At 39.5% G+C, this 13,668-nt stretch overlaps 1 protein-coding gene across 3 annotated transcripts in view; it reads right to left on the reverse strand.

Annotated features, from left to right (window-relative positions):
* Positions 1 to 282: 282 nt before the first annotated feature.
* Positions 283 to 13,668, reverse strand: part of LOC139465945 (delta-type opioid receptor-like) — a 98,497-nt gene continuing 85,111 nt past the window's right edge. For all 3 annotated transcript variants that reach the window (XM_071247953.1, XM_071247954.1, XM_071247955.1), the window contains one exon: positions 283 to 5,892. In XM_071247953.1, coding sequence (XP_071104054.1) covers positions 4,653 to 5,864 — 1,212 coding nt within the window. In that variant the 5' untranslated portion in view covers positions 5,865 to 5,892 and the 3' untranslated portion in view covers positions 283 to 4,652. The remainder of the gene's footprint in view (positions 5,893 to 13,668) is intronic.

The following is a 13,668-nucleotide window of genomic DNA, read 5'->3' on the forward strand; positions in this document are numbered from 1 at the left end:
GCGCTTTAGATGTTACGATGGTTTTTCCAGTTAGCTATTGTTTAGTGTATAGCTGGGAATATATTTGAATCCACTTCTTGTGTGTACCGATGTAGGGGTATATTTTCAGATGGTACAAGCCATTACGAGATGCATGTGAAAATATCAAACTGTATTGACAACAGTTACCAAAAGAAGAACAATTTGATAAACAATCGCACTTTATTGTCCATTTAAACATCTTGTTGGTCTATTTGAACGTCCAAATGCATTTCAATGTATGTTCGATTTTAGCTGCATCTATAAGGGCTGTAAAAACATATATCAACAAATTATCAAATTATCAACATTTTCCAAACAACATTTATTGCGATATGTCTAACAGTGTACAATGAAGACTGTATAAATTCAACAAAATCAATAATAGTTCACGGTTGTACAAACACAATTACTGACAGAATCAATTCAGTTACGTCAACACAATAAACTAATGCAGCTGGTATTTCGACTTTGCGAAAGGATTGACAAATTATGTACAGACAATTCTCAATCAGAACGTTTAGATGTGTTTATTCAAACTTTCATTAAAACACATCTGTAAGAAAAGAATGAAATGCCAAACCAATTATAATTATCAAAAACTTTGAGGTATTCTTCGTAAGTAGGACCGTTTAGTGCATTTTAAGAAAAGAGTATTACATGTACTGGTACTGTACCGATTGAACTAAATTTTGTCTTATCAAATACAGAAATCCACCATAATTCCTCCTTTCACGAATGATGAACTCGCCACACATTAACCCAACACGATCTCGGAAATCATTGTGAAATTCATCATAAAATACTGTGAATTACACCTTCCGCATAAGCATATGGATGTTGTTACGTAAACAATAAGGGTATGACATAATTACTGCTAGCCTCACATAATATATCAACAATGACAGAGTGCTATTAGTGGACTGTACATCGCACCGACAGCTCATAATCTACGACAATGAATTACAAAAATACTTTACCAATTGGGTGAACGTGTATTTTTATTATTTTATTACAGACAAGGTTTACCCCATTTGCAACGGCTCTTTCTCCATTTTTACCTTTGCATGTACATGTATTGACGTGTTAAGGTATTCCTAAACAACGATTACCTTAAATGTACATACATGTGTAAGAAATATTTTCAAACGAATAAGGACAATTATATTATAATTGTATGCAACTTACTGAGACAGTGTTCAATACAAAATAGATATGTATCTACTAGGTGCATTATGTTCAATATGTATTTCTTTTAAAAATAATATCAATCAACATTTAGAAAGGCATGTGTTTTGAAGTTTACGTAACTTATTTTCCGAGGTATGATGTCGCATGTGTGAATTATTTTCATCCACTCAGAGATGTGGCACAGGTCTCAAGGTTGATGAATTGTTACTCTGTGAACACAGTGCAGAAACGGCGATAGCACCTTCGTCAAGTTGGGAGTTATCTTCTCACCACCTCGTCATTAATGTCTTCAACCTACCACTAGGAACATACCGCTGACAGATCATCCGGCAGCTCATCATCGACCGTCTCCAAGTCGTTTGTCTCGTACGAAATACTCATATAGGAGGTGTTGACACAATGGATAGATCTATCTTCCAGACAACACCTCCTGATTGCAATAACTGACATTGCAGATGCTCCAAACCTGCTTCTTTCGAAATTGCCCTAAGCATAATCTGTCCATGCTTGTTTTTAAGATTCGAATAAGTCAGTGAAGTTGTATAAAGGATAAAACAAAACAACATTTCTTTATACAGATCACTATGTCATGCACGAAACGACACATTTTTATAGTTCTTTGTGCTTATTATGTCGGATATACACATTGATATATATTGTCATTTGATATAAATACCAACTTGAATACAGCTTAAGCGCTAATCTGTAGCATATGCAGATAGCAAATTGTTGACGATGCAGGAATAGATGTAACATAGGGAATATACATCAATACAACGACAGATGGTATATAGAGGACATAGTGGTATATAGAGGACATTAACTTGCTGATCAAAAGGAGATGGATATGAAATAAATCCATGTAGACGATGCTGTACTAAATATGATACATACCCATCAACTTGATGATGATACAGTGATAAGTGAGGTGAAATGGGGTTTAACGTCGCGTCCAAGATTATTGCACTTATATAGCGACGCACATGCACGTCTGTGTGTAGCTGCTTGTACTAGTCCGGACTGATGCCGATATCACAGTGCTAGCCCACTAAGATGCCGCAGTTAAACATGAATACCAAACCCAGACACAATATACTGACTTGTTTTCGTCCCTTAATACCGAGCGCCAGGCAGGGTAACAACAAGTACCATCTTTAAACGTCTTTCGGTTTTACGTGGCCTGGGATCCAACCCAGGACCTTGCGCTCTCCACCACGGAGGCGGTGTGATACAAGGATAGATGAATGTCGAGGATATACAATTATCAACTTGTTGACGAAACAAGGATAAATGTAATATAGAGAATATACATATTTCAACCTGTTGAGTTACAGTTATGGGGTACTTCGCCTAATATACCTCTACAATCATGTTAACAGATGCATATGAACTTAAATATTACAATCACGGTAACCAGATGTACGTCTACGACGAAATGTAACTATGAATTAACGATTATGTCAGATTTTATAGTTATGAAGTATCGTTAGGAGCATGATTGGACACGCTCAGAGGAGTGATCATTCCCCCCTTATTACACTTTTGGCAAACTTTGGGCAAAGAACGTGATCAGGTTCATAAATATGTGTTAAACTGTAAAACCCAAACGTCCGCGACCAAAGATTATTGTTTTACCATACAAATGCATAGCTTGTCCTATATCTTCAAATAAATAAACTTAGTTTTGACTTTTCCATGTCCCAAAATTTAAATAGGCTTCCTAAAATCCTCTAAGATCAAGCTTATAACTCATTATCTGTCCTCTAAATTGAGTGTTATTACATGTCCACAAAATGTCTAATGCGTAATATTTTCATTCATATGAATACATTGGATAACTCTTGTAATGCTGTGCCGTTCTCATTTCTAAACATATGAAGTTCCGGCAGGCCACAAACGACCACATAATGTGCCCTTTGCTGAAACTGCAGCGACAGATGATTTATACTGGATGTACATCATTCTTGTATAGAGGTACAGGTACTATGATAGTCGTTGTCTACAGCAACATGATCATAACAACACATATAATAGTGCATGCATAACAGGCGTTCCCACAGATTGTAATGTAAACCCACACATGAATTGTCGGAGTTTATTACTCCAGAAAGATTATACAAGGTACAGACACTGATCAGGCGTAATGACTTTGCAGTTGTCATAAAGATCCCCCTGAACGTCTAAATAAAAGCGACAAAGCCCTTTCCATATTCACCAGAAATCTCTGCTAAAGGCAGAGTCAATTGTGTGAATGTACGACTTTAACATGAGCATGTCTTTAATGAATCTCTATCAAATAATGATGACATCAGGTATTCTCGAAAAGTTAAGCATACCCTGCCCCACCGGTGACATCCGTCACAAACGCATAAAAAGCAAGTCAATTGTTCAATTGAAAAAAACACACGAAAACATTGGGTACAAGTCAAAATAGGGAATTGCATCGGACATCATAGCTAACCCAATTTAAATACACATTATGCAATAATTCCTCGTTACCATTCGGTTTGTCATGAGGAATACTTTGTGGTCACAGGTATTGCTATTTGAGCGTTTTGACAATGCTAAACGACCTAATAAGTAGGTCTTGACCACCTGACGTGACAAATGCCTGATATGTGTATGGGAATTATATGTCAGTTTTAAATGTACATGTGTAATTATTTCAGTCTGATACATACATGGGGAATAGATTTCAGTCCGATATGTACTTGGGATATAGAGTCCAGCCTGAAATATGCTCTCCAGCTCCACACAGCTTCATTTCGATTTGTTCAAGTCGGTGAGTTAACTGAGGTCAACCCCGTTTTGAACATTATTTCAGTTAAATCACGGATCAGGCGTAATGTAGGAGGGATGCCCCAATTGATGAACATATGAGACGTTCAATACTTCGGACAAGACGTTCAGACAGGACAAGCACCATGACCAACCTGAATCTGGGAGTCACGTCCACAATCAAGAGAACTGACCCACCCCGTGTCTTTGTGTATTCCATTTGAACGTAAGATTTATTTAAGACAGGTAACATCTACAACTTTGGGCAACAAGTTATTTCAAAACTTCGTTAGATGCAATATTTTATGATTCAGTTTGGTAATTCGAAATATATCAAAATAACAGATACTGTTGCTTATCGCTGCGGATAAAACATGAAAAATGATAAAACATTTCACTCTTTCCTCATCGTTTCACTTCGTACTTTTGGGCACGGGTGGCCAAGGCTTCTTTGACGTCGCTGTGCAGAGTTGCGTCCATTGGCACGACTGAAATCAATGACCATGGGTTAGAATCCCGGTTCGACCTGATTATGTTTCAAGGTTTGCTATCACCATACACGTGCTGAGACCTGCATCACTTCGGGCTTTCCTCCAACATTAAGCTGACACGCCGTGATATAACGCGAATAATGTTCATAGCGGCGTTAAAACCAACTCACTCACTCATGTTGTAGTTGTGTGGTATTTCTTGGAGTTGTTGTTGCCGCTCTCCCTCGCAAAGCCATTCATGGATGTTTGAGTCGTGTATATCGACGTATTGGATATATTGGAGTTGGCTGTACGCATGATGCTTGTAAACGGCTTGCGGCCGGATGTCTGGCAGCACAAGGTGTCAGTAAATCGCCGTCTGAAGCGCCGGGCTGTGAGAAAGTACAAGTAAAAGTTGATAGCATGATTGAAATCCGAGAGCAGAAATATCAACTGGCTAACAAGGTAATTGACCGCCTGACCATGGCTTCCAGATTCAAAAACCCAGTAAGGTTTGACGATGAAGAAGAGACAGTTTGGTAACACTAGCACCACGAACACAATCGAGACGACGATGAGCATTATGGTTATCTGGCGTTGTTGGCGATACTTCTCAGCCATCTGGTCACTCTTGTTGTTTGTCAGGTCCTTCTGGATTTTCCGAGACTTCCTGATACCAAGGATGATGAGTCCATTGAACATGACGAGCAGGATGCAGGGTATGATAGCGTACAGACAGCCATCTATCCAGTACCAGACTTTCTCAATAAATTCAATGTGTTCTTTATTAAAAGTACAACGGACATCCTTGCCCGTCACCTCAACTGTAGATGTCCACAGGAAATGGAGATCCGCGCCGATGATGACGAATGCTATGATGATCATCAAGAGGATGGATTTGGTGCCGGTACACAGTGTCGTGACTCGCAGAGGGAACCAGATGGCTATGAAGCGCTCTACAGACATCGCTACCAGAATCCAGTTGGCGTACATGATGAAGAATGAACCAAAGAAGTACAACACCTGACAACTACCTGCTCCCATTTGAACATCATAGAGCGTCAGTTGATGAAATAACAGTTTACATATAATACCAAGGTTGTCCATCACCGCCAGCGCAGCAACATATCCTGTTGATGACGTGAGAGGAGGCATTCGCAAGACAGTCACGAAGCTTGCGATGTTCCCTGGGAATCCAACCGCAAACACCACCCACAGATAGTACAAGTTGATGTAGTATCCAGCCCAGAACTCCCCGTACTGCTCGATGGGCCCAAACCTACCCCAGGGACTCGGTGTGGTGGTGCCTAGCTCTGCTGTGACGTTCATGTCTGTCACATTGTTGTCGTCAAAACGAGACGCTGTCACATTATACACGCCCGCCAGGCTGGGTTCACTTGACGGCATTTTACAAGAGGTTTTGTGTCCAGATCACCTGAAAGAAAGTCAAAGCGATGGTTACTCTTGGATAATATAACTATCTATGTTTGCATGGTATGATATGAAATAATAGAAACGGATAAATATAAAACGTCAGTGCTAGAATATATCGATCTCGATTATCCGCCGAAGCAGATTCCACTATAGGTAGATGGCAAAATAGTGTTGAACATTATATTAACGTGTCATTGAAAATCCGCGATGACACCTGGTGTTCGCGAAAGGCGTTCGCATGTCAAACTCTGTCGGCTCAGCCGATAACACCAGCCACTCACTCAATTTGCATTGAAAAGGCATGTGATGCCGAAACAATGCCAACTACCACTCACTCAAACTCAGCCGACGCGAACGTTACATTTACACCATTTCCTTCACAGGAAGCAACTGTACGACCTTTCCCTGAGGTGTGTTATGGTTCTGTTACACTATCGCTATTTCATAGGGGGGTTTCAGTAGCCTGGTTAATGGAACATGCATTAATCATTTCATGTATTTTCGAGCATATGATAGTTAGATGATGATATCTCACGGTTGGTGTTTGTTTTGGGTAATAACATCGGAGCTGCGCCGTGCCCAACTAATTACGTTGTCCTGTTTTCATTGTGAAATAAATGGCCAAGAAAGCAAAGCCTGGCCGATCGTTTCATTTCCGATAGTCTATATGTAGACCTGTTCCACAGTGCGACTGCATATCAACCAATATTCCTTAATGTTAAGTTATTTTAGTATCCAAATCAAAGGTTCACTTTGAACGTTCGGGTCACAGAACTTTTGTCAATGTTTGGTTAGTGTATTAAATGTGTTACCATTACGACTGTAAAAATAAGAATGTTCAAAGAAGACATCATTGACGTTAAATGGCAAATGTACACCAAAACTGAAATGAATAATATTTACTATTCTTTTATGTTGTATGTTTAATTAACTTTACTTTGTACATCCACGTTAACGTCTTTCCGAGGAAGTCTAATTCCTAAGAGCCACTATTAAACTGTTTCATGAACAATAAAATAATAACATGAGTTATCGGCATTTAAAATCATGACATTCGTGCCAAACGCCTTTTGATCTGTCTATGGTAATCGCGGCTGCGGCTTCAAGCACACTCGTTAAGGTGGCACAGGTGGGTTGAGTTGAAATGAGGTGTACTGTCGAGCTGAAGAATATTTCACTAACGTACTAAAAAGCATGAACGTGTGTCTATGTCTGCTTGTGCTGATCCTGACTTTGTCGTGCTAATCCACGTTGATGCCATGCCGCAGTCCTACCTGAGTCGTCCTTTCTTAAAGACTGACATGTCCCTTTAACACTTGCCACGAATGTCATCTGGCCACTTCATAGTTTGATATATCAGGACTTATACCCGTAATGCCGAGCGCCAGTCAGGGTACTAACAAGTGCCATCCTTTAACGGCATCTTGGCCAGGGCATCGAACCAGCTACTTCCGCACTCCTGGCAGACTTTCTATCAACTACATCAATGAGGCATTAATAAATACAGGTGCTACAGAAGTGAGAATCCATTTTTAATTCTGTGCAAAACGGTTAAATAAGAATGGTGTGCAGATTCAATTCGTGTGCACTTCAGGTCTGCGACCGACACTAAATCACAGTGCTCACCCAGATAGGCCGTCGTTACAAACTCAACATCACCTGGGAGAGGAGTTCCTCTGTTTTACTTTCACATGTTATTTTGGAAAATGTGAACACTAACACGAGCTGCTGATATTTGATAGTAACATATCTTATTTCTGTACTGGATAAGTCAGCAAACACAAAACGTCAATAATGCCCCCCAATTGCAGGCAAACGAAAATGCAACCAAAATGTGACAAAAGTTAGGAAAAAAACATAAGTTGGAAAAGTTGGACAAACATTGATGACAAAGAAAAATATCTCTCTGACTTTGTGAATTATTGGATACAGGGACTGTATTGAGTATTGTGGTATTTCTTGAGGCTTTCTTTTATTTGGCACGACGGCGGAAAAATATGACATCACAAACTCGACACTAAATGGGGATATACCATGGTGCGTTTCATCTTGATCTAAGTATTTATACATGAAATACGTCACGTTAATGTAGATATCATTATCATTCTAGACGTTGTATCTGTATGTTATATCCACCAATTATATATCAATTATATATCAATAAAGTGTAAGTTAGTTTAATGTTTGTGTAGACTTCCCATTTAAAGCTATGGGTTTTAAGCTGAAGGGTCGTTCCGCTCTGCCATGGATCGCGTCAAAGATTGTTATGGCACTCATTTTAAACATCTTAAACATTACACAGCTGTAAAGAGCTACTGCATCACATACATGGGATACTGTATTCATGAGTACCACGTGACTACAGTTATTGGCATGTCGTGACGGCGAGTGTGTACGAATAGATTATCTGATATTATGCTTCATTGGAATGGGAGCAATCATTCATGTAGCCTGACGTTCTAAACGAAAACAATAACCTGATTAAAAAATATAAGGAATACTTCTCGTTATCTTGTATTATTGTTTTAACTTCCACGCCCTAATCGTAGGACTCCAGAGACTGTTTTCCTGATTACTGTTACTTTCCCCATAAAATATGAATCTCCGTAGAAGGTAAATTCGTTTTTTTAACACTAATTTACACTTCATAGTACCTCATAACGTCTTTTCATAATAAGGTTATACTGACTAGAATACACTTGTGTATTTAACTAATCCCAAGTAGAAAATGTGTTCCGCATTGTGTATCCATAGTGCATTCCACTCAGTGTTTGATTGAATACAGATATCACATAATTACACGTTGATATAGTCCCGTGAAGATTCCGGGTAATCACTGGTCTTCAGCAATCCATGCCTTTTTGTTACAGGATCGGGGGGTCAGGCTCGCTGACTTGACTGATGCATGCCATCGTATCCCAATTGCGTAGATCTATGCTCATGATGTCAATCACTGGAATGTCTGGTCCAGTCTCGATTATTTACTGACTGCCGTCACATAGCTGGAATATTGCTGAGTGCGGCACACCGTGGATTAGGGTGAGTGAGTGAGTGAGTGAGTGAGTTTGGTTTAACACCGCTTTAACATTATTCCAGTTATATAACGGCGTGTCAACTTAATGTTGGAGGAAAGCCCGAAGTGATGCAGGTCTCAGACATTTACCACTTCGGTGAAACTGACGAGCACGGGTATGGAGCTGACAAACCTAGAAACATAATCGGGGCGAACCGGGCCATGGAATATAAACGTACAATATGCTGATTAGTATACATGACGTTGGACAGTCGCATTTCCAAACAGAAAGTCTTATAGAAGCGGTAATGGAGGTAAATGTATGCTACATTATATCAAAAAGGACATCCACTATGCAGAATGTGACAGTGTGATATACGCTCATCCTGTAACTTATGCTTGTTATTCCTTGCCGACACACGTTATAATTTGTCACGGAAATATACACCTTAAGTCATTACACACATGTCAATGGGCGATAGATGTCAATTACATCTCTGTGAAAAGCTGTGAAATATTGAGTCAGTGAGAGATTACATAGTTCAGTTTACGTATCACAGCATCAGGAAGCTACTTGATAAATCAATAATAAAAATATTAGTAATAATAACCTCGCTTTCGAAATGTCACGCTTGCATCCCAAGTACCAAGTTGTCCGACTCCCCATTGTTCTCGGTGCCTAAGGTTTGGTAGCTCCCAATCTGTTGACTGAGATTGGGAGAGTACCCGGGTTTGCTGCCAGGAATACAGCCCTTCTGACAACCTGGGTAATACAGAAGGCTGCAGTGTTGGGGAGACTTAACATTCTCCGAAAAGTTCTTGGTGGGTTTGATTTGGCAGCGCTTCCTGGGAGAAGTCCCATTTGCTGTCTGGGCTGAGTGTAGAGGGGGCAAGGACCCTGCGCTTATGATGAGCCTAACCAGCCTGACAGTGTGCCAGGATCACGCAAACCCTCTTTGCTTCCTTTTTCTATTTTAATCTGAACATAATATAATATTACCCCATTTTCCAGCCGCCAACATCCACCTACTCGCTACACAGGAGCCAGCATACAGCTGGAATATTTCTGAACGCGGCGTTAGGCAACAGACAATTAAACAAACAACATAGGAGTTGTGCAGTACTTGTGTTCTTGAAAAGAAGCTTGGTTTAAAGGGAAGAATAATATACCGATATGCTGGAGTAAAGAGTTCCACAACTTCGGTGCAAAACAGGAATAATGATGGGGAAAAAACAGACATTAATGTGAAATTTGAAGTACGTAGTTGCCGCATGCTGGTAGATCTGAGGCTTCGTACATCAGATATGATGGCGCTGTTCTATGGCGACAGCGATAGGCAGTGAAACAATAGCTTGTCCAGGAAGGAGAGCAGGCTTATTTCATAATAATCTGTTTGTTAATGCCGGGTATATTCCAGGAAGAATTTAGATGTAACTATCATGATTGTTGAGGATATTTCCACAAAATTAAATACATTCTTGCAAGTGATTCCATGACATTCAAGCAATTTTGTTTTTGCGTTTATGTTTTCATGAACCTAACAATAAGTGACTTGGCCGCACCCCAAGAAGAATACTGTTTCATGATTGACTGGTAATATAGTGGGCGGGGCTAATGTCACAGACTTCGTGTCGTTGTCTACAGTATTTGCGAGTTATGATTAAATAAGCAAGTTATTACTATTGACTTATTTTGATCTAGTTATTATAACAGACTACAATATAGTTTTGAAATTATGGCGGCACGAATATAAAAATCATGAACACACCAGCATGTACGTTGATATCTCAATAAACGCAACAGAAAGTTTAAAAGCCATCTCTTAGGAAACATTATAACGCATAATAAAAACTGCATAAAGTTCATACAAATAGCATGCGTCATGAACAGGTCATGTTTCCGACAACGATGACGGTTGATGGGGCTTAATAACGGCTATCACCAACAGTAACCAGTTACACAACATCAAAGCACGCGCTAAGCGAAGTCCGCGTTTACGAGGTAATGACTCTCTGAATTAGGCATCAACATCTCGTTTCACTGCAGATTATGTCCAAGGGCAAGTAACCCGACATCATCTACTGCTAAGCCATCTTTCATTCCAACCGTCATCTTCCGGATAACGTTTGTATCCATCCAGGAGGTCATCGACTGGTCAATATAGTGTTCTATTTTCACCTTTCCATTATTTCTAGGCACATACCCGAATTATACTCAGGCGCTTCATATCCCTTCTCACACGGAGGGAAGTTGGGGTATTGAGTTCAGATAATTGTTTGTATTACAATAGGTGTTAGGAGAAGATGTCGTTAAAATAGGGCTTTCCATCGGGACTGGAACCAACTTGTTTAAATTATTTCCGTACAGTATTTTGATGGTCTAGAATTGATACTCCACAAGACCAGGGCCCCGTTCCACAAAGAGATCTTAGCGCTACGATTGTCGTAAGTCAGTGTTAAAGAATGGGAGTTACGATCAACGTAGCGCTAAGATCACTTTGTGGAACGGAGCCCGGCCAATAACATCTCACGGAGACTATATTACAGGGATGACAATGATACTAATAGATGTATGTCGATTATAACGAGTCGAATGTATGTATGTATGTACAGACTGTTCCAACGTCACCAATTATCATATATGTAACTTCCAACACATGTGCAGCACGTATGAAACACAACACTATGTACCTGTATACACACAACGACCGACTGCTATAGCTAGTTTAACACTGATGTACATAAAGTGACAAAACACTTTCCATATCCAATAGAAATCTTTGCAAAAAGCAGAGTCGATTGTACGATTCCGGCTGCATGTATTCATGAATCACTATCAAATAATAATAATACCAGGTGTTCGCTAAAAGGTGAGCCTACCCTGCCCCAGCGATGGCACTCGTCATAAACACATGCAAAGGCAAGTCAATTGTTCACCTGAAAAATCACGGGAACATATGGTACAAGATTAGTCAAAATAGGGAAATGCATCGGATATAAAACAGATAACAACAGACTATGGTGGCAACTGTCAAAGTATTGATTGTAGGACATCAGATTAAACTCCTCTGCCAGATAATGTGACTGTGATTGGAACATAATGAACATTTAACCCTCGGGGTAGACACTGAATCTTGTGTATTACGAGTTTCACACAAACAGAAGCGGGAGCATCCCCCAGGCTGCAAGCGTCTTCAGTATCCTTCTTATTCAATATTTATGACATAAAATTCCAACGAGGTCATTAATTGATTGGCAGCTCCGTGTAAGCCGATTCATTTATATTTCAAATAGGAAAACAGAATTTTCTGGGTCTTAATAAGACTTAGAACTACTTGGAATCAATTTGATTGTTTAGAACATTCATATGAGATATGAGGACGAGGCTTTTTTTAAAGTTACATCAATAACTTCTGTACATTATGAAAGACAAGTTAATTTGCAAAAGAGGCCAACGCGTTGCAGATCACACGTCTAATGAAACTAGGCGCCAGAACAGGGTTATGTTGGAGTTAAGGGTTATAGGAATGGAGTTTTGTTTTGTCATTGATCGATATAATCATTATAACAGCGAATTAAAGAACATGTAACAACCTCTCCACAACATAATCCTGTGATGTAAGATTTAATCGTTCCTTCTTCGTTTCCTTTAATCAGATCTTGAACACTTCATGCCGAAAAAGTTACTTTTGTTATCGATTTATTTTATGATCAAAACATCCTTAAGAGAAGATGATACAGTACTATCAGTAGCCCACAACCCGACGGAAAACGTTCATAGAGACAGACATGACGAAAGTCATTATTTTGCATTGAAGAAATTCTTTGAGATATATTTCTGGATCATTTTATGAAAGAAACCAGTTCCAATATATTCGCCTCTGAAGAAGATTTAATCTTACTTGTCTGGGTTCGGGATCAGAACAAATCTCAAGTTATAGAATTCTGATTCAGGCACGACAAAGGATGTGCTGCCTCATTAAAGGGTAGATTAATTTTCCTTTATGTGTAGTATATGAATATGACCCATAATCTAAATTATACACACAGGGTTAGAACTGCATTGCACAAAGCTTGGGTTTTGTGACATTTTGTAAAATAGCGTGGAGAGTGGGTACAATGGTGGGCTAAAATTACCTCAAAGACACATGTCAAGTCCTGTTCCGCCTTGTTCCAATCTGACTCTGCAATCTGGTTACACATATAGTTTGCAGGTAGTAATGCTCCTTCAAGTTTGATAATACCCAAATGTTTGAGGAAACAAACTATCGTTCAGCTCTACATTCCTCTAATCGGGACACTGTTTTACGAGTGACTCAAATCGGTATTGTTCTTGTGAGTTGGTGACGTTTAAAGACGCCCTGTTGAACAGTAGAACTATCATATCAGAGCAGGATATCAAGAATGAGTTCCCCAATTTGAGAGACGCCGGGGATGAAACCTGGGACTACTGCAAACCCACGCACGATTCAGTTCCTTTTGTTTTGATGCATTAAGTCCATGCTTGATTGTCAACATCGATCCTATCTTCAATAGCGCTGAGAGCTGATATATTGTACTTTACAACACATGACTACATTGTTTAAATCATTTATTTGTATATCTATTTCTAATGTTTAAGCATTGTTAATCCTGGGTTTGGCTAATGGCAATCCATAGCCCGAACTGTCGTATGTATGTATGTATTTTACACATCAACTGAGTTTGGGGGAATCTGTCTACACTTATCACAAGCAGAGCTACGGAAGACACGTTATTGCTTTT

This window comes from Haliotis cracherodii, unplaced genomic scaffold (assembly GCF_022045235.1).
Source record: "Haliotis cracherodii isolate W230 unplaced genomic scaffold, xgHalCrac1.p SCAF_18, whole genome shotgun sequence".
Taxonomy (NCBI): domain Eukaryota; kingdom Metazoa; phylum Mollusca; class Gastropoda; order Lepetellida; family Haliotidae; genus Haliotis; species Haliotis cracherodii.